The sequence below is a fragment of the Entelurus aequoreus genome, linkage group LG16 (assembly GCF_033978785.1).
Source record: "Entelurus aequoreus isolate RoL-2023_Sb linkage group LG16, RoL_Eaeq_v1.1, whole genome shotgun sequence".
NCBI lineage: Eukaryota > Metazoa > Chordata > Actinopteri > Syngnathiformes > Syngnathidae > Entelurus > Entelurus aequoreus.
The window spans coordinates 13,266,054-13,288,867 of NC_084746.1; the positions used below are offsets into that span (position 1 = coordinate 13,266,054).

A 22,814-nucleotide genomic window follows, 5' to 3' on the forward strand; every position below is an offset into this window, starting at 1 on the left:
TGGACGCCCCTGCTTATTTCAGCAAGACAATGCCAAGCCACGTGTTACATCAACGTGGCTTCATAGTAAAAGAGTGCGGGTACTAGACTGGCCTGCCTGTAGTCCAGACTTGTCTCCCATTGAAAATGTGTGGCGCATTATGAAGCCTAAAATACCACAAGGGAGACCCCCGGACTGTTGAACAACTTAAGCTGTACATCAAGCAAGAATGGGAAAGAATTCCACCTGAGAAGCTTCAAAAATGTGTCTCCTCAGTTCCCAAACGTTTACTGAGTGTTGTTAAAAGGAAAGGCCATGTAACACAGTGGTGAACATGCCTTTTCCCAACTACTTTGGCACGTGTTGCAGTCATGAAATTCTAAGTTAATGATTATTTGCAAAAAAAACAACAAAGTTTATGAGTTTGAACATCTAATATCTTGTCTTTGTAGTGCATTCAATTGAATATGGGTTGAAAAGGATTTGCAAATCATTGTATTCCGTTTATATTTACATCCAACACAATTTCCCAACTAATATGGAAACGGGGTTTGTACTACAAAACCCCAAAAGCAGTGAAGTTGGCACGTTGTGTAAATGGTAAATAAAAACAGAATACAATGGTTTGCAAATCCTTTTCAACTTATATTCAATTGAATATTTGAGCGATATTTCCCGCATCTACTTTCTTTTAGTAATCAAGAATATTTCAGATGTTTTTATCCTCCTTTGTGGGGACATTGTTGATTGTCATGTCATGTTCGGATGTACATTGTGGATGCCGTCTTTGCTCCACAGTAAGTCTTTGCTGTCGTCCAGCATCCTGTTTTTGCTATTGTAGCCAGTGTAGTTTTAGTTTGGTTCTGCATAGCCTTCCCTAAACTTCAATGCCTTTTCTTAGGGGCACTCACATTTTGTTTATTTTTGGTTTAAGCATTAGACACCTTTTTACCTGCACGCTGCCTCCCGCTGTTTACGACATCTACAAAGCAATTAGCTACCTGCTGCCACCGACTGATATGGAAGAGTATTACACGGTTACTCTGCTGAGCTCTAGCCTAGAATAACTGGTTTGCAAAAAATATTTTAAACCCAAATTAGATAATTTCCCATGGCACACCAGACTGTATCTCACGGCACACTAGTGCTAATGTGTATATTATAGGCCACTGGTTCTTTGTTTTATTTTTTTTGCTAAAATATATATCTGTTTTTAAATGGCTCTTTTTATCTTTGGTATGAACATTATTATGTAAACTCGAAGTTATTGTTGTTGTTTTTTGTTCTTTGTTGTTGCTATTTTTGTATTACAACATGTTATTATTGATCATGTTGTACTGCATTGTAATCTTTTTTGTGATTGTGTGATGTTTTTTGCCTGGACCCCAGGAAGAATAGTCTCCACTGCGGTGTAGACTAACAGGGATCCTTAATGAACTAAACTAAACCAAAGGTTACTTGCACAATTTTAATGCCGAACACTTGTTGCAGGTAGACGAGTCTACATTCACTTTGCACCGAAATAATGCACTAATAGTGTCGTCTTTTTTCCCACTTTGAATACTAGTCAGTAGCCACTAGCCAGTGAGGTTTGATGTGTCGATGGGGTTGTTTTTTCCCTCGCAGAGTATTTGCAAGGCATTTGGTTGGGGCGCATGTCTTTCTCTGATGAGTATTGAGGTCTGGTTCGCTTCGGGGCAATTTAGAACACCCTGCAAGGTAGAAGCGCGTGATTTGTCCACCCTAACACACCTATAGCGCCGTATTGGTAGTCTCGCCTCATTGGAACGTTCTTTTTACATTTGAAATGAGTTGTTTATTCAGGACAATGCAGATTGACGAACAATCCGATGTACAGATTGTAAACGAGCCAGATTATAGCGTATTTGCTCAGTCCCCAAACATAAAAACAAAAACACGAGAGGACAATAAAAGATTACAATGTGAAAAACAAAGAGAATGAAATTAGTCAAAGTGACGACATGACTAGGGATTTTTAAAGGCCTACTGAAAGCCACTACTACCGACCACGCAGTCTGATAGTTTATATATCAATGATGAAATCTTAACATTGCAACACATGCCAATACGGCCGGGTTAACTTATAAAGTGCAATTTTAAATTTCCCGGGAAACTTCCGGTTGAAAACGTCTCGGTATGATGACGTTTGCGCGTGACGTCAATGGTTGAAACGGAAGTATTCGGACACATTGTATCCAATACAAAAAGCTCTGTTTTCATTGCAAAATTCCACAGTATTCTGGACATCTGTGTTGGTGAATCTTTTGCAATTTGTTTAATGAACAATGAAGACTGCAAAGAAGAAAGTTGTAGGTTGGGTTGGTGTATTAGCGGCTGGCTGCAGCAAGGAGGACTTTGACTTGGATAGCAGACGCGCTATCCGACGCTAGCCGCCGACCGCATCGATGATCGGGTGAAGTCCTTCGTCGCTCCGTCGATCGCTGGAACGCAGGTGAGCACGGGTGTTGATGAGCAGATGAGGGCTGGCTGGCGTAGGTGGATAGCTAATGTTTTTAGCATAGCTCTGTGAGGTCCCGTAGCTAAGTTAGCTTCAATGGCGTCGTTAGCAACAGCATTGTTAAGCTTTGCCAGGCTGGAAAGCATTAACCGTGTAGTTACAGGTCCATGGTTTAATAGTATTGTTGATTTTCTGTTTATCCTTCCAGTCAGGGGTTTATTTATTTTGTTTCTATCTGCAGTTAAGCCCGATGCTATCACGTTAGCTCCGTAGCTAAAGTGCTTCGCCGATGTATTGTCGTGGAGATAAAAGTCACTGTGAATGTCCATTTCGCGTTCTCGACTCTCATTTTCAAGAGGATATAGTATCCGAGGTGGTTTAAAATACAAATCCGTGATCCACAATAGAAAAAGGAGAAAGTGTGGAATCCAATGAGCCAGCTTGTACCTAAGTTACGGTCAGAGCGAAAAAAGATATGTTCTGCACTGCACTCTAGTCCTTCACTCTTACGTTCCTCATCCACGAATCTTTCATCCTCGCTAAAATTAATGGGGTAATCGTCGCTTTCTCGGTCCGAATCGCTCTCGCTGCTGGTGTAAGCAATGGGGAAATGTGAGGAGCCTTTCAACCTGCGACGTCACGCTACTTCTGGTACAGGCAAGGCTTTTTTTATCAGCGACCAAAAGTTGCGAACTTTATCGTCGATGTTCTCTACTAAATCCTTTCAGCAAAAATATGGCAATATAGCGAAATGATCAATTATGACACATACAATGGATCTGCTATCCCCCTTTTAAATAAATACATTTCATTTCAGTAGGCCTTTAAGAAACAATTTAAGATGCTTTTTAAAAGTGTAAAAAGTAGGACATTCTCTAATATTACTGGGAAGTCTGACTTCCTTGGACTGACAGAAGTGCTCGTCCAAAGATTGTTTTTCTGTCGGGGATGTCAAAGTCTCCTTGGGTGTCAAAACCTGTCAGTCTTCAGTTTTTAACGTATGTGGAGAGCGGCGGTGGGGCTAGTCCAGTGCTTATCAAATGATTTCTTAATAATTTATAGACAAATTATACTATTTATAGTCACTCTCCACCGTGACTCTAAATAGTATAATTTGTCTATAGAGATGTTATAAGTACACCTCTGCATAACATTGTAATCTTCTTAACATTGAAGGAAACCAAATCTCCTACCGTGGTTACAAAGAAGCCAACTGCTACATACGCTTCGTCATATTCTGGTACGGCAAAAACAATAAAAAAGTTCCCCAAGGTCACACGCATTGCACCCCCATAGGGGGCCACTCCACTATTTAAGAAGGACTGGGATAGTCCATGAAGAATTGAACAGCTGTTTTTAAAAATGAACACAATTTTCAAAGTTAAAGGGGAACTGCACTTTTTTTGGGAATGTTGCCTATCGTTCACAATCATTATCAAATGCATTATAAATATTAAATAAACGCGATCAAAAGTCTGCTTACAATTGAGTCTAAGGGAGCCATTCAATTCTGCCTATAGAGCCCTTAAAAAAAACATTAGATTTGATATACATGATGTAAGTATATATGTAATGTAGTAACATTTATAATAATATTTACGTAGTTGGATCATTTTAAGCATACATTTAAGGATTAATTTCAAAAACGCATCACAACGTTTGTTTTTTTCCCCCCTCATCACGGATTATTACTCACTGCAGACGTTCTGAGAGCCAGCAAAAATAATAAAACATCACTTACTGTACAAAGTCTGCTGTCATTAGGATGCTGACTGCTAGGATGTTGATATATTCCCATTTCGATGAAAAATGTCTCATATTCCTCGCCAAAAAACAAGCGCTTTTCGTATACTTGCAGTGTGTATATTGTACATATTACATATTGTTATGAAGGTGTCTGTTACTACATTATATATAGACTTATTATATATTGTTATGAAGGTGTCTGTTACTACATTATATATATACTTGCAGTGTGTATATTGTACATATTACATATTGTTATGAAGGTGTCCGTTACTACATTATATATATATACTTGCAGTTTGTATATTGTACATATTACATATTGTTATGAAGGTGTCTGTTACTACATTATATATATACTTGCAGTGTGTATATTGTACATATTACATATTGTTATGAAGGTGTCTGCTATTAAATTATATATATACTTGCAGTGTGTATATTATACATATTACATATTGTTATGAAGGTGTCTGTTACTACATTATATATATATACTTGCAGTGTGTATATTGTAAATATTACATATCGTTATGAAGGTGTCTGTTACTACATTATATATATATATACTTGCAGTGTGTATACTATACATATTACATATTGTTATGAAGGTGTCTGTTACTACATTATATATATATATTTGCAGTGTGTATATATACATATTACATATTGTTATGAAGGTGTTTGTTACTACCGTATTTTCCGCACCATAAGGCGCCCCGTGTTATTAGCCGCACGTTTAATGAACGGCATATTTCAAAACTTTGTTTACCTGTTAGCCGCCCCGTGCTATTAGCCGCACCTACGCTACGCTAAAGGGAATGTCAAAAAAACAGTCAGATAGGTCAGTCAAACTTTAATAATATATTACAAACCAGCGTTCTAACAACTCTGTTCACTCCCAAAATGTAATGTGCAAATGTGCAATCACAAAAATAGTAACACTCAAAATAGTGCAGAGCAATAGCAACATCAATAACTCAACGTTGCTCATACGTTAGTGTCACACAACACACAAAATAAACATTTAAAGCTCACTTTCTGAAGTTATTACTCATCTACAAATCCCTCGAATTCTTCTTCTTCGGTGTGCTTCACTTGTTTTTTGACACCATCTGTGATGTGGACGCGCATGCAGTCGTAGATCAACAGGAACGGCGCTGCGTGAAAAAAGTCACCCGGTGTCTTCGCGTAAACGTCTATCAACCACTCGCTCATCTTTTCTTCAACCATCCATCCCTTCGAGTTAGCTTTTATGATGACGCCGGCTGGAAAGTTCTCTTTTGGCAAGGTCTTCCTTTTGAATATCACCGTGGGTGGAAGTTTCTGGCCGTTAGCATGGCAAGCTAGAACCACAGTAGGACGACTTCTCATTCCCTGTGGTGCGAATATTCACCGTACATGCTCCCGTTGTATCCACAGTGCGGTTCACATGAATATCAAAAGTCAGTGGAACCTTGTACGCGTGTCTCTTAGTAGGAGACATTTTGTTGTCTTTACAGAAAAACAAATGAAATTAAATATCCGCGAGCTTCTTCTTCTCCGGAGGCGGGTGCTCACCTTGGCGGTTGCTTACAGTAGAAGAAGAAGCGCTTCCTCTTCTATGGGGGCGGTTGCTTACCGTAGAAGAAGAAGCGCTTCCTCTTTTACGGGGAAAAAAGATGGCGACTGTTTACCGTAGTTGCGAGACCTAAACCTTATGAAAATAAATATGAATATTAATCCATATATAAGGCGCACCGGGTTATTAGCCGCACTGTCTGCTTTTGACAAAAATTGTGGTTTTTAGGTGCGGCTTATGGTGCGGAAAATACGGTACATTATATATATACTTGCAGTGTGTATATTGTATATATTACATATTATTATGAAGGTGTCTTTTACTACATTATATATATACTTGCAGTTTGTATATTGTACATATTACATATTGTTATGAAGGTGTCTGTTACTACATTATATATATACTTGCAGTGTGTATATTGTACATATTACATATTGTTATGAAGGTGTCTGTTACTACATTATATATAGACTTATTACATATTGTTATGAAGGTGTCTGTTACTAAATTATATATAGACTTATTATATATTGTTATGAAGGTGTCTGTTACTACAATATATATACTTGCAGTGTGTATATTGTACATATTACATATTGTTATGAAGGTGTCTGTTACTACATTATATATATACTTGCAGTGTGTATATTGTACATATTACATATGGTTATGAAGGTGTCTGTTACTACATTATATATATACTTGCAGTTTGTATATTGTACATATTACATATTGTTATGAAGGTGTCTGTTACTACATTATATATATACTTGCAGTGTGTATATTGTACATATTACAGATGGTTATGAAGGTGTCTGTTACTACATCATATATATACTTGCAGTGTGTATATTGTACATATTACATATGGTTATGAAGGTGTCTGTTACTACATTATATATATACTTGCAGTGTGTATATTGTACATATTACATATGGTTATGAAGGTGTTTGTTACTACATTATATACAGTGGGGCAAAAAAGTATTTAGTCAGCCACCCATTGATTGTCAATGGGTGGCTGACTAAATACTTTTTTGCCCCACTGTATATACTTGCAGTGTGTATATTGTACATATTACATATGGTTATGAAGGTGTCTGTTACTACATTATATATATACTTGCAGTGTGTATATTGTACATATTACATATGGTTATGAAGGTGTCTGTTACTACATCATATATATACTTGCAGTGTGTATATTGTACATATTACATATGGTTATGAAGGGGTCTGTTACTACATTATATATATACTTGCAGTGTGTATATTGTACATATTACATATGGTTATAAAGGTGTCTGTTACTACATTATATATATACTTGCAGTGTGTATACTGTACATATTACATATTGTTATGAAAGTGTGTGTTACTATATTATATAAATACTTGCTGTGTGTATATAACACGTTAATGGAGGGTTTTGAAGTTGTTTTAGAGACTTTGAAGGCTACAACGGTGACGACTATCTTCCAAGCGTTTTTTTTATCATCTTTAAAATCCTAATTAAAAAAAAGTTATGCGTGTTCTTGTCTCTCATAATGATTGTGAACGATAGGCAAAATTCCAAAAAAAGTGCGGTTCCCCTTTAAAACTGTGGACATTGATATTGAATTACAGTGTACTGGGTGGTAGAAACAAGGCTTTATCCTTCCCTTCTAGCTACTTACACAACGGAGCAGGCGTAGGAGCCCTTCTGTGATTGGCTCTCACGGATGAGGAAGGTTCCGTCACATTTGCCCCTCAGCATTTCCTCAGCCTGGGTGCGCTTGATGTCACCCACGTACCAGGTGCACTCATCATGATGGGGCGAGCCCTCGTCATCCTCCAGCGAGTATGAGCTAGAAACACAGGAATCCTATTTAGAACATTTCGCTGATGTTGTTTACCCACAGGGGGTAAATTAATGGATGTACCACAGTATCCATCAATCGTAGTGGAGCTGAGCGTCATTGCACACACTTACTCGTCAGCATCGTTCTTTATGCCGAGCCATTCGTTAATCTTCTTCTGCCTTGTACCCTTCTGTGTCAGCCATCTGCCAAACAAGACCAGTGCACATTTAATACAGCAAACAAGGTGAACATCATTATTCATGCACTCGTTACGTCTCGTCTCGATTACTGTAACGTATCATTTTGGGGTCACCCTATGTCTAGCATTAAAAGATTACAGTTGGTACAAAATGCGGCTGCTAGACTTTTGACAATGTTAGATCCACTATGGACTGGACTCTCACTATTATGTTAGATCCACTATGGATTGGACTCTCACACTATTATGCTCGATCAACTATGGACTGGACTCTCACACTATTATGTTAGATCCACTATGGACTGGACTCTCACTATTATGTTAGATCCACTATGGACTGGACTCTCACACTATTATGTTAGATCCACTATGGACTGGACTCTCACTATTATGTTAGATCCACTATGGATTGGACTCTCACACTATTATGCTCGATCAACTATGGACTGGACTCTCACACTATTATGTTAGATCCACTATGGACTGGACTCTCACAATATTATGTTATATCCACTATGAACTGGACTCCCACTATTATGTTAGATCCACTATGGACTGGACTCTCACACTATTATGCTCGATCAACTATGGACTGGACTCTCACACTATTATGTTAGATCCACTATGGACTGGACTCTCACAATATTATGTTAGATCCACTATGGACTGGACTCTCACTATTATGTTAGATCCACTATGGACTGGACTCTCACACTATTATGTTAGATCCACTATGGACTGAACTCTCACTATTATGTTAGATCCACTATGGACTGGACTCTCACTATTATGTTAGATCCACTATGGACTGGACTCTCACACTATTATGTTAGATCCACTATGGACTGGACTCTCACACTATTATGTTAGATCCACTATGGACTGGACTCTCACACTATTATGTTAGATCCACTATGGACTGGACTCTCACAATATTATGTTAGATCCACCATGGACTGGACTCTCACACTATTATGTTAGATCCACTATGGACTGGACTCTCACACTATTATGTTAGATCCACTATGGACTGGACTCTCACTATTATGTTAGATCCACTATGGATTGGACTCTCACTATTATGTTAGATCCACTATGGACTGGACTCTCACACTATTATGTTAGATCCACTATGAACTGGACTCTCACACTATTAACTAGATCCACTCGACGTCCATTGCACCAGTCACCCAGGGAGGGTCTCCTCCAAGGCTTCTCATTGTCCCATTGGGTTGAGTTTTTTCTTGCCCTGATGTGGGATCTGAGCCAAGGATGTCGTTGTGGCTTGTGCAGCCCTTTGAGACACTTGTGATTTAGGGCTATGTAAGTAAACTTTGATTGATTGATTGTAGGTTTTACAATATACTTAAAACTGTGTTTCCATGCATATTTGTACGTGCTATGTAATGAAGCTAGCGTCGTTAGCAATCGCTAATATGCTAACATGCTTATGAGCATCTGTGTTACTATTATTAACTTACAATGACATTCTTTTTGTATTGTTTCACTTTGGTAAATTCTTCAGTAGATTCCCCAAAACGTCACCGTGGAGTTATTGAGTCTGTTTAGCTGATTGGAGAGCCAGCTACCGCAGCTGGTGGGTCTATGACGATGACTTCTGTTTTGTTTGATCAGCCGTTTTACTGCCATGTCGCAGGCGCCGTTTGAAAACTATTAAGATATGTAAATAAACATTTACCAAATCTATTTGTGCAAATAACTCTATCCATACATCCATTTTCTACCGCCTGTCTCATCACGTATATATCTGCGGCTTACACCGATAATATACCGATGCACACTGTCGTCGGTAAAATACGGTAGATTATTTTTTTCGGTGTAAAATCTTCTGTGCGTGAAGGCATTGGCATTGATCATCCTTACATTAAGTATTGGTCTCTGATCTTGCGGAGCTGCATAAGATCCGGCTTGAGGCTGTTCATCTTTTTATCGATTTCCCTGTTGTCGGAGACCTGCTCCCGCAAGTCCTGCTCCAGCTTCCGCTTGCTGTCGTGGATCTCCTTCACGCGTGACTTCAAGCGCTCAGAGTTGCTGTGGATCCTGATCGGAGAGAGTGGGCACAACAATGGAGTCAATAGAGGAAAGGTCATGAAACAGACACGTTCTCATTTATATCAACTTCCATAATAAGAAGCACAGACTCACTTTTGAATCTCCTTTTCGTTGCCCTCGCGCTGGAATCGCTCCAAAGACTCTTTGCTGTAGCGCTCCTGAGTCTCACATTGCTCTTCAAATATTTTGATGGTCTCATTGAAGGCCTCAATGGCTGTGCGCTTCATCTGCAGCTCCTACGGTAAAACAAAATATCATCTTCCAGTCAGTCATTATTTTGTCCAGGACTGCGGCAATGTTGTCGATGTTGTTGGGGACGAGCTGGGGTTTATTCCAGCTGACTTTATGCCAGAGCAGGCTCAAACCCTCAGGATTGGTTCCCAGTATTTACTGTAGTGCAGTGTTTTTCAACCTTTTTTGAGCCAAGGCACATTTTTTGCGTTGAAAAAATGCGGAGGCACACCACCAGCAGAAATCATTTAAAAACTAAACTCAGTTGACAGTAAAAAGTTGTTCTCGCAATTGCATCACTATAGCTCTTGTCTCAAAGTAGGTGTACTGTCACCACCTGTCACATCACACCCTGACTTATTTGGAGGTTTTTGCTGTTTTCCTGTGTGTAGTGTTTTAGTTCTTGTCTTGCGCTCCTATTTTGTTGGCTTTTTCTCTTTTTTTGGTATTTTCCTGTAGCAGTTTCATGTCTTCCTTTGAGCGACATTTCCCGCATCTACTTTGTTTTAGCAATCGAGAATATTTCAGTTGTTTTTATCCTTCTTTGTGGGGACATTGTTGATTGTCATGTCATGTTCGGATGTACATTGTGGACGCCGTCTTTGCTCCACAGTAAGTCTTTGCTGTCGTCCAGCATTCTGTTTTTGTTTACTTTGTAGCCGGTTCAGTTTTAGTTTCGTTCTGCATAGCCTTCCCTAAGCTTCAATGCCTTTTCTTAGGGGCACTCACCTTTTGTTTATTTTTGGTTTAAGCATTAGACACCTTTTTACCTGCACGCTGCCTCCCGCTGTTTCCGACATCTACAAAGCAATTAGCTGCCGGCTGCCACCTACTGATATGGAAGAGTATTACACGGTTACTCTGCACCGACACTCAACAACAACAAATCATTTGCAGACTATAATACTGGTTTGCAAAAACTATTTTTAACCCAAATAGGTAAAATTAAATAATCTCCCATGGCACACCAGACTGTATCTCATGTAGTGTGCCGCGGCACATTGGTTGAAAAACACTGATGTAGACCACAAGGAAGTCTTTAACATTCAGAAAATAAATAAATATGACCCCTTTAATGCGCCTTATAATCCGGTGCGCCTTTTGTATTAAACTAGACCTGACTAGACCCGCTCATCGGCGGTGCGCCTTATCATCCGGTGTGCCCTATGGTTCGGAAAATACGTTAATACTCTTCTGCATTTAGGACTGTGTAACTAAGTCAATTTGCAACTCTAATTATTTGATGTTTCAGTTACGTCCGTTATGACAAACGTGGTGTTTTCTTACCTGTGAGGTCCGTGTGTACTCCTCATACAGGGCGTCATACTCGCGACTCTTCTCCTGGTACTGTTCATGATAGACCTTCAGCTGCTCACCAACCTCCTCGATGCTGTTCTCCTTCACCAGCTAAACCGTGCGGACACCACGTGTGATCATCGAGGAACACGCCGCCAATAGGAAACTTGGTTGCACTAACCTGTTGGTATTTGGACACAGGGTACAGGAGTCTGGTGTCCAGCTTAGGGTTGTACTGGGCCAAGGACTCATGGCGGTAATGGTTGATGAGCTCGACCACGGACAGGAAGGTGAGAGGCTCCGAGAAGCCGTAACGGCTGTCTCTGTGGTAGATCTTTATCAGTTTGTTGTTACCGCCTCTCCTGTTGGAAGAACAGAATGTTAGAAGGAACGAACATAATTTATATGATAGAGAAAGTGAAGACTGTAAATCCCCTCAGGCCATAAGACTCTTGAACGCATAATAATAATCCCCTCAATTCCCCCCAAAAATGGATTAACTCGCTGGAATATAAAGACAATATAACATACATCCATAAACGTGGATGCATATGCAAAAGTGCACTATATTTATCTGTACAGTAATCTATTTATTTATATCTGCACCTTATTGCTCTTTTATCCTGCACTACAAGGAGCTAATGCAACCAAATGTTGTTCTTATCTGTACTGAAAAAGTTCTAATTTGAATGACAATAAAAGGATGTCTAAATCTATTCCGGACTACAAGCGGCTACTTTTTTTCCCCTACGCCTTGATCCCTGCGGCTTATAAAACGGTGCGGCTAATTTATGGATTTTTCTTCACTGACGGCAATAAGGCAAACCGTTTTCATCAAACACCCGCAAAGCCACTTAAAGGCCTACTGAAAGCCACTACTACCGACCACGCAGTCTGATAGTTTATATATCAATGATGAAATCTTAACATTATAACACATGCCAATACGGCCGGGTTAACTTATAAAGTGACATTTTAAATTTGCCGCTAAACTTCCGGTTCGAAACGCCTCTGAGGATGACGTATGCGCGTGACGTAGACTGGGGAACACGGGTATGCCTTCCACATTGAAGCCAATACGAAAAAGCTCTGTTTTCATTTCATAATTCCACAGTATTCTGGACATCTGTGTTCGTGAATCTGTTTCAATCATGTTAATTGCATTATGGAGAAGGAAGCTGAGCAAGCAAAGAAGAAAGTTGTCGGTGCGAAATGGACGTATTTTTCGAACGTAGTCAGCCACAACAGTACACAGCCGGCGCTTCTTTGTTTACATTCCCGAAAGATGCAGTCAAGATGGAAGAACTCGGATAACAGAGACTCTAACCAGGAGGACTTTTGACTTCGATACACAGACGCCTGTAGAGAACTGGGACAACACAGACTCTTACCAGGATTACTTTGATTTGGATGACAAAGACGCAGACGTGCTACTGTGAGTATGCAGCTTTGGCTTCTAAACATTTGATCGCTTGACCGTATGTGCGCAACTTTTTTTTGCGTATGTACGTCACTTTTTTAAAATATATAAGCTTTATGGACCTTGGGTTAGGTGAACGGTCTTTTGGGCTGAGTGATTGTGTGTGTTGATCAGGTGTTTGAATTGTATTGGCGTGTTCTATGGAGCTAGGAGCTAGCATAGGAGCTAGGAGCTAGCATAACACGTACCGTACCGTACGTGCGCGTCACGTACGTAACTTTTTAAAAATATATAAGCTTTATGAACCTTGGGTTAGGTGAACGGTCTTTTGGGCTGAGTGATTGTGTGTGTTGATCAGGTGTTTGAATTGTATTGGCGTGTTCTATGGAGCTAGGAGCTAGCAGAGGAGCTAGGAGCTAGCATAACAAACACGCAGGTGTTTTTATGCAGGATTAATTTGTGGCATGTTAAATATAAGCCTGGTTGTGTTGTGGCTAATAGAGTATATATATGTCTTGTGTTTATTTACTGTTGTAGTCATTCCCAGCTGAATATCAGGTCACCCCCGCCTCTCACAGCATCTTCCCTATCTGAATAGCTTCAACTCCCCACTAGTCCTTCACTTGCACTTTACTCATCCACAAATCTTTCATCCTCGCTCAAATTAATGGGGAAATTGTCGCTTTCTCGGTCCGAATCTCTCTCACTTCATGCGGCCATCATTGTAAACAATAGGGAACTTTGCGTATATGTTCAACTGACTACGTCACGCTACTTCCGGTAGGGGCAAGCCTTTTTTTTATCAGATACCAAAAGTTGCAATCTTTATCGTCGTTGTTCTATACTAAATCCTTTCAGCAAAAATATGGCGATATCGCGAAATGATCAAGTATGACACATAGAATAGATCTGCTATCCCCGTTTAAATAAAAAAAATTCATTTCAGTAGGCCTTTAAATGCTGTGTTGCCGTTTGTGCTATGGCGCCATCATTTGGATGAGTTCGCTCACTGCAGGTGCAGCTGGGTTAATGCCTTTTAAGTGTTTCCTGCTGTTTAAAGATTTGAACCGGGAGTAGAAGTGATGTTTTGTCGTCTAATCGTCCATAGCGTTTGTACTCGTATGGATTCTTTATTCATCAATCTAAGCAACATTTGTAAGTTTTCTAGTATACCTAAAACAATTCTTACGTAGTAAACCAGTGGTCCCCAAATTACGGCCCGGGGGCCAGATCTGTCCAAAGAGTTTAAAAACATTTAAAATATATATATATATATATATATATATATATATATATATATATTTTAATCTGTCTTTTCTAATCCATTTTCTACCACTTGTTACTCTCTGTGTCTCCTAGCCGCTCAGGCAAATCATATTGTCTAAAAATGCATTTTTCCATCGATAACGTGACATCAAGTGCGCACTCTTTCAGTCAAGGATTAACTCGCTGGAATAAAAAAGACTATATAACATACATCCATAAACGTGGACGCATGTGAGAAAGTGCAATATATTTATCTGTACAGTAATCTATTTATTTATTTATTTATATATATATATTTATTTATTTTATATATATATTTATATATTATTTATATATATTTATATATGCACCTTATTGCTTTTTTTTATCCTGCACTACCATGAGCTTATGTAATGAAATTTCGATCTAATCTGTGCTGTAAAGTTCACATTTGAATGACAATAAAAAGGAAGTCTAAGTCTAAGTCTAATATACACTATATTGCCAAAAGTATTTGGCCACCTGCCTTGACTCACATATGAACTTGATGTGCCATCCCATTCCTAACCCATAGGGTTCAATAAGATGTGGGTCCACCTTTTGCAGCTATTACAGCTTCATCTCTTCTGGGAAGGCTGTCCACAAGGTTTTTATAGGTGTGTTTATAGGAATTTTCCACCATTCTTCCAAAAGCGCATTGGTGAGGTCACACACTGATGTTGGTGGAGAAGGCCTGACTCTCAGTCTCCGTTCTAATTCATCCCAAAGGTGTTCTATCGGGTTCAGGTCAGGACTCTGTGCAGGCCAGTCAAGTTCAACCACACCAGACTCTGTCATCCATGTCTTTATGGACCTTGCTTTGTGCACTGGTGCCCAGTCATGTTGGAAGAGGAAGGGGCCCGCTCCAAACTGTTCCCACAAGGTTGGGAGCATGGAATTGTCCAAAATGTTTTAGTATCCTGGAGCATTCAAAGTTCCTTGCACTGGAACTAAGGGGCCAAGCCCAACTCCTGAAAAACAACCCCACACCATAATTCCTCCTCCATCAAATTTCACAATCGGCACAATGCAGTCCGAAATGTAGCGTTCTCCTGGAAACCTCCAAACCCAGACTGGTCCATCAGATTGCCAGATGGAAAAGCGTGATTCATCAGTCCAGAGAAGGCATCTCCACTGCTCTAGAGTCCAGTGGCGACGTGCTTTACACCACTGCATCCCACGCTTTGCATTGGACTTGGTGATGTATGGCTTAGATGCATCTGCTCGGCCATGGAAACCCATTCCATGAAGTTCTCTGCGTACTGTACGTGGGCTAATTGGAAGGTCACATGAAGTTTGGAGCTCTCTAGCAACTGACTGTGCAGAAAGTCCTTGCACTATGCGCTTCAGCATCCACTGACCCCTCTCTGTAAGTTTACCTGGCCTACCACTTGGTGGCTGAGTTGCTGTTGTTCCCAAACTCTTCACTTTTCTTATAATAGAGCCGACGGTTGTCTTTGGAGTATTAAGGAGCGCTGAAATTTCTTGACTGGATTTGTTGCACAGGTGGCATCCTATGACAGTTCCACGCTGGAAATCACTGAGAGCGGCCCATTCTTTCACAAATGTTTGTAGAAACAGTCTCCATGCCTAAGTGCTTGATTTTATACACCTGTGGCCGGGCCTAGTGATTAGGACACCTGATTCTGATCATTTAGACGGGTGGCCAAATACTTTTGGTGGCCCCCAGCCAAATTGTTTTAACCCAATGCGGCCCCTGAGTCAAAAAGTAGGGGGTTGGGGTTAGCGGGGGTGTATATTGTAGTGTCCCGGAAGAGTTAGTGCTGCAAGGGGTTCTGGGTATTTGTTCTGTTGTGTTTATGTTGTGTTACGGTGCGGATGTTCTCCCGAAATGTGTTTTTCATTCTTGTTTGGTGTGGGTTCACAGTGTGGCGCATATTTGTAACAGTGTTAAAGGCCTACTGAAAGCCACTACTACCGACCACGCAGTCTGATAGTTTATATATCAATGATGAAATCTTAACATTGCAACACATGCCAATACGGCCGGGTTAGATTAGTAAAGTGCAATTTTAAATTTCCCGCTAAATATCCTGCTGAAAAAGTCTCGGTATGATGACGTTTGCGCGTGACGTCACGGATTGTAGCGGACATTTTGGGACAGCATTGTGGCCAGCTATTAAGTCGTCCGTTTTCATCGCAATATTCCACAGTATTCTGGACATCTGTGTTGGTGAATCTTTTGCAGTTTGTTTAATGAACAATGGAGATAGCAAAGAAGAAAGCTGTAGGTGGGAAGCGGTGTATTAGCGGCCGGCTGCAGCAACACAAACACGTAGCGGTCTACGTCGTAGCCGGTGTTTCATTGTTTACATTTTTGAACGATGACAGTCAAGCTTTACCATTGGCCTTTCGAGAATTGGGACAACAGAGACTCTTACCAGGATGACTTTGAGTTGGATACGCGCTACCGTGAGTACGCAGCTGCGGCTTCCAAAACATTTGATTGCTTGCCCGTACGTGCGTGCCGCTATGCGCATGTCACGTACGTAACTTTGGGGAAATATATGTGCTGTATGAACTTTGCGGAGGTGAACGGTACTTTGGGCTGTGGGATTGAGTGTGTTGTGCGGGTGTTTGAGTTGCATTGGTGGGTTATATGGACGGGAGGGGGGAGGTGTTTGCTATGTGGGATTAATTTGTGGCATATTAAATATAAGCCTGGTTGTGTTGTGGCTAATAGATATATGTCTTGTGTTTATTTACTGTTTTAGTCATTCCCAGCTGAATATCAGGTCCCACCCGCCTCTCACAGCATCTTCCCTATCTGAATCGCTTCCACTGCCCTCTAGTCCTTCACTCTCACTTTCCTCATCCACGAATCTTTCATCCTCGCTCAAATTAATGGGAAAATCGTCGCTTTCTCGGTCCGAATCGCTCTCGCTGCTGGTGGCCATGATTGTAAACAATGTGCAGATGTGAGGAGCTCCACCACCTGTGACGTCACGCTACTTCCGGTACAGGCAAGGCTTTTTTTTATCAGCGACCAAAAGTTGCAAACTTTATCGTCGATGTTCTCTACTAAATCCTTTCAGCAAAAATATGGCAATATCGCGAAATGATCAAGTATGACACATCGAATGGATCTGCTATCCCCGTTTAAAAAAGAAAATCTAATTTCAGTAGGCCTTTAAAGTTGTTTATACGGCCACCCTCAGTGTGACCTGTATGGCTGTTGACCAAGTATGCCTTGCATTCACTTGCGTGTGTGAAAAGCCGTAGATATTATGTGATTGGGCCGGCACGCAAAGGCAGTGACTTTAAGTCACGCCCCCAATATTGTTGTCTGGGTGGAAATCGAGAGAAATTCGGGAGAATGGTTGCCCCGGGAGATTTTCGGGAGGGGCGCTGAAATTCGGGAGTCTCCCGGGAAAATCGGGAGGGTTGGCAAGTATGACTGGGAGACGCAACTGCTCTGTACTTTTCCCTACGTCCGTGTACTACTCCGTACAGCAGCGTTTTAAAAAAGTCATAATTTTACCGATAATTTCCGATATTACATTTCAAAGCATTTATCGGCCGATAATATCGGCAGTCTGATATTATCGGACATCTCTACAAATAACAGGTTTCTTCACCTGAGGGTGAGAGTGTACTCGCCCTCCAGCTTGCTTGAGGCATCTCGAACCAGAAAGGTACCATCAGGAGTGTCTCTCAACTTCTCATTTACCTCCTCTCTAGACATAGAAAAAGAAAAGACATTACTATCACCGATGTTTCCATTTACAGCATAAACACAAACACTGTGGTTTCCAATCAAATCATTAATATGCAGTACAGCGCTGTAGCTTCAGGATGACGCTAAAATGATCTGATAATCTTCACAGGTGACCTCCTCTAAACTGATGAATGCACAGGTGTTTAACCCTTGTGTAATGTTCATATTGTTGTTACTCAGCCAGTGAGTAACAAACGCTGGCTGAGTAACAACAATATGAACGTTGCACGGAAAATTTCTCTGCCAGTTTCTGCATCCCACAGGGATTCTTCTTTTGTGTTTCTGCACCTGCGCTTCTCACACAAGGTTGCAACATTGTTTGTCAACACTGTCTGCTCTCATTTTCTCGCACATTTGACCCTCTGATGATCTGTGCAGAAAGCCATCCGATGTTTCATGTTGTATACATCCAAACTACAGGAAACCATCATGCCCCTTTTGAATTTGAACGGAGATCCTGACCTGGAAATTTCTCCCCAGTACCATTCAGCATCGCTGAGAAAGGTACTTATGTCCGTCAAAGCTGGTGGTGCCGTTTTTGATTTCGCTGGCTTTGCTGGAAGAACTGCAAGCAGACAAAGATGAAATAGAGCTAATAAAGCACGAATCTTGTTAAAACTTCACAAATTAGGAATCAATGTGTATTCCAAGTAGGGTTGTACGGTATACCGGTACTAGTATAGTATCGCAGTACTAATGAATCAAAAACGGTACTATACTCTGTTTGAAAAGTACCGGGTCGCCGTATTTTTTTAATTTATTTTTTATACATGTATGACGACATGTCGTCGTCGTCACGTCGTGACATTGCTGGTTTTAGGAGCAGAAGAGCATGTTCGGCAGCGCACAATCACAGAGTACTTACAAGCAGACACAGTGTGTAGACAGAAAAGGGAGAATGGACGCATTTTGGCCTAAAAACTAACAATATAGGTGAAGTTATAACAATGAAACACCCTCAGGAAGAGGTGCTTTAAGACATGGCTAGCTAGCTAGCAGCTAACATCCATCCACAGTCTGCAGTGTTTTAGCTACTTCTAAATCACTAATCCTCGCCTCCATGGTGACAAATAAAGTAAGTTTCTTACAAGTATCATTATCACTGCAGGACGAGGAATACCTAAACATGCTTCACTACACACCGTAGCTCACCGGCGTCACAATGTAAACAAACACCATCGGTGGATCTACACCTGACATCCACTGTAATGATACCAAGTACAATAGCATATCTAGGCGATACTACTATGATTACATCAATATTTTTTATCATCACAAAAAAAAATCATATTATGTTTATAAACTTAGGAAATACGTCCCTGGACACATGAGAACTTAAAATATGACCAATGTATGATCCTGTAACTACTTGGTATCTGATTGATACCTACATTTGTGGTATCATCCAAAACTAATGTAAAGTATCAAACAACAGAAGAATAAGTGATTATTACATTTTAACAGAAGTGTAGATAGAACATGTTAAAACAGAAAATAAGCAGATATTAACAGTAAATGAACAAGTAGATTAATAATTCATTTTCTACCACTTGTCCTTTATAATGTTGACAAAATAATAGAATGGAAAATGACAATATGTTACTGCATATGTCAGCAGACTAATTAGGAGCCATTGTTTGTTTACTTACTACTAAAAGACAAGTTGTCTAGTATGTTCACTATTTTATTTAAGGACAAACTTGCTATAATAAACATATGTTTAATGTACCCTAAGATTTTTTGTTAAAATAAAGCCAATAATGCCATTTTTTGAAGTCCCCTTTATTTAGAAAAGTATCGAAATAATTTTGGTAACGGTCCCAAAATAATGGTATCTGGACACATGAGGACTTTGAATATGACCAAAGTATAATCCTGTAACTACTTGGTATCGGATCAATACCTAAATGTGTGGTATCATCCAAAACTAATGTAAAGTATCAAAGAAGAGAAGAATAAGTGATTATTACATTTTAACAGAAGTGTAGATAGAACATGTTAAAACAGAAAATAAGCAGATATTAACAGTAAATGAACAAGTAGATTAATAATTCATTTTCTACCACTTGTCCTTTATAATGTTGACAAAATAATAGAATGGAAAATGACACAATATGTTACTGCATATGTCAGCAGACTAATTAGGAGCCATTGTTTGTTTACTTACTACTAAAAGACAAGTTGTCTAGTATGTTCACTATTTTATTTAAGGACAAACTTGCTATAATAAACATATGTTTAATGTACCCTAAGATTTTTTGTTCAAATAAAGCCAAAAATGCCATTTTTTGAGGTCCCTTTATTTAGAAAAGCATCAAAATACATTTTGGTACCGGTACCAAAATATATTTTGGTACCGGTACCAAAATGATTGATAACGAGACAACACTATTTCCAAGTTTAAAGAAGAGCTAAGGAACGTGTCTGTACTTGATGAGGTAGATTGAAAATGTAAACAATGATTTGCTGGACTAATAACGTGAAGTGGAGCAAAGTACCTGGGGGAGTGAGGTCTTGTTCTGCAGTTCTCTCAATCAGAAGCCTTTCCACCACCAGAGCAGGTAACTCCTCATCTAGAGACAACCTGTCAAGCCATCGTTTGAGAATTAATCAACACACAATTAAGGAAGCCGGAGCAACTTGTGTGTGACTACCAGTGGTACTTTAACTTTACTCTATTGTACTGCAGTCTGGCATACCTGGGAGTAGACAGACCTGTCCTCATCAACAGCGGTCCAAAGATCTTTCCCAGCGTGTGCGTGTCCAAGCCGTTGCAGGCCTGTGCCCGAGTGACCTTGGCCAGGTGTGCCAGCAGGTACTGCAGGGTGAGGCGGTGATGGAGAGGGACGGCGGCCGAGCTCTCCAGGACGTGACTTACTTCTCTGTCGTGGCTGCAGGCGACGGCACCATCTGATTGATTGATTGATTGAGACTTTTATTAGTAGATTGCACAGTACAGTACATATTCCGTACAATTGACCACTAAATGGTAACACCCCAATAAGTTTTTCAACTTGTTTAAGTCGGGGTCCAGACACAAAGGATCTATAACGAGGACCCTGAATGCAACTATAGTGGTACCTGGACTTAGGAGTGCCTTCACTTACGAGTCATTTGACACAGCAGCTGTCGCTCAGCTTTTCATCGTGCTTTAAGTTGTGCGCATACCCTGAGTTACGAGCATTTTCACCGCCGGGTGAAAAAATATTTGTAACGGGGTTGTGCCCTTTGAGCAATAAAGAGTTATAGTTGCTGCTTTTTTTACACAACAAACAAATATACGTTTTTATTAGGCAAGGACGTGCGTGTTTGAGTGACATGCTGCCATCAGGAGAAAGAAAGTTCTCCCATTTGAGTCACACATTAGGACAGACCTGGGCATTCTGTGGCCCGCGGGCCACATCCGGCCCTTTGTGCGTCCCGCGTGAGGCCAATCATAAATTACAAAATCAATTTAAAATAGTATCTATGTCGAGTGTGCAATACAACGGTGCTGCTTTTGTTTTGAAAAGCGTTATTTGTATTACTTCCGTGTGGACGTATGCGCGTGCGTGATTGTGAGTGAATGTGAACAGCTGTAATCACAAATTACAAAATAAAGTTGAAAAAACATCTATGTCGTGCGCGCAATACAACTGTGCTGCTTTTATTTTGAAAAGTGTTATTTATGGGCGTATGTCCGTGTGTAACCTGTGAGTGAAGGTGCACAGCGACAAGTGATGCACGGTTTACACCTGAGACGCTAAAAAGAGAAAAGTTGATGAGGAATGGCGTGTTTTCAACAAGACATGGACTCCCAAGCAACGTTCCCTCTAAGGTGCGCGCCTGTGCAATTGCGCACTGCTCAAGCGTCCTCTGCGCACAGCAAATATATGCCGCGCACCAAATCAAATCCCATCTGAATTCTAAACAAAATAAACACATTTATTCTGTGTAATTTTGCAATGCAACTCTGAGTGACAGTGACAAAAAGCGGCCCTAACGGTGTTCGTCAACACCGTTCAATTATTGGAACGTCGATCGAGATGCTTCGAGGCCAGGAATTATATCGATCAATTTATTGAGCAAAACTGTTTATATTCGGCCATAACCACACCAAAAACATGAGCAAAACACTTCTATCTCGAAAAACTAGTCATTTTCTGCCGTACAAACCAGGCCAAAACCAACTTGTCATCTGTCACCAACACGCATACCACTAAACCACTGGTGCGTTTATGGCCACACAAAAAGTCGGACAACTCAAACACCATACAAAGTTACACTATGACTCCTCAGTCATACGTGTGCTTATTTTACTGTCATTTATTATTAATGTTAATTTATTGATATTAATCATGGAATGCTGTTACTAGAGAAAGTTACAGGAATGTACACTTCAACCTATGCTTACATTTCATTGTGCAACATGAGGATGTTTAAGGGGAACTAAATGTGATCTCTGAAAGGGGTACAAATGATTTCCAAAGCAGTGCTTTTGGTATAAAGTTAAGTTAGGTTAAATGAAAGTATTATTATTATTATTAATTATTATTATTATTTTTATTATTATTATTTATCTTACGGTATATGTCAAAAATAATATTGAGCAAAATTTAATTGAAATATTGTCGATGTGGCCCTCCAGCAGTGCTTGGGTTGCTCATGCGGCCCCCGGTAAAAATTAATTGCTCACCCCTGCGTTAGGAGTAGGGCTGGGCGATATGGCCTTTTATTAATATCTCCATATTTTTAGGCCATGTCACGATACACGATATATACCTCCATATTTTGCTTTACCCTTGAATGAACACTTGATGCATATAATCACAGCAGTATGATGATTCTATGTGTCTACATTAAAACATTCTTCTTCATACTGCATTAATATATGCTCATTTTAAACTTTCATGCAAAGAGGGAAATCACAACTAAGTCAATTTAGCAAACGTGTATTTATTAAACAGTTATTAAGCAGTGGCAC

At 40.1% G+C, this 22,814-nt stretch overlaps 1 protein-coding gene across 1 annotated transcript in view; it reads right to left on the reverse strand.

Moving 5' to 3' along the window:
• The window catches only part of LOC133631451 (phosphatidylinositol 3-kinase regulatory subunit gamma-like), a 61,914-nt gene that overhangs the window by 14,899 nt on the left and 24,201 nt on the right, over positions 1-22,814 (reverse strand). The window contains exons 6-15 of the mRNA XM_062023652.1: positions 20,551-20,761; positions 20,350-20,435; positions 18,314-18,416; positions 17,712-17,810; positions 11,590-11,770; positions 11,400-11,519; positions 9,975-10,117; positions 9,693-9,869; positions 7,741-7,812; positions 7,445-7,615 (exon numbers count right to left, since the gene is read on the reverse strand). Of these exons, the coding sequence (XP_061879636.1) occupies positions 7,445-7,615; positions 7,741-7,812; positions 9,693-9,869; positions 9,975-10,117; positions 11,400-11,519; positions 11,590-11,770; positions 17,712-17,810; positions 18,314-18,416; positions 20,350-20,435; positions 20,551-20,761 (1,363 nt within the window). The remainder of the gene's footprint in view (positions 1-7,444; positions 7,616-7,740; positions 7,813-9,692; positions 9,870-9,974; positions 10,118-11,399; positions 11,520-11,589; positions 11,771-17,711; positions 17,811-18,313; positions 18,417-20,349; positions 20,436-20,550; positions 20,762-22,814) is intronic.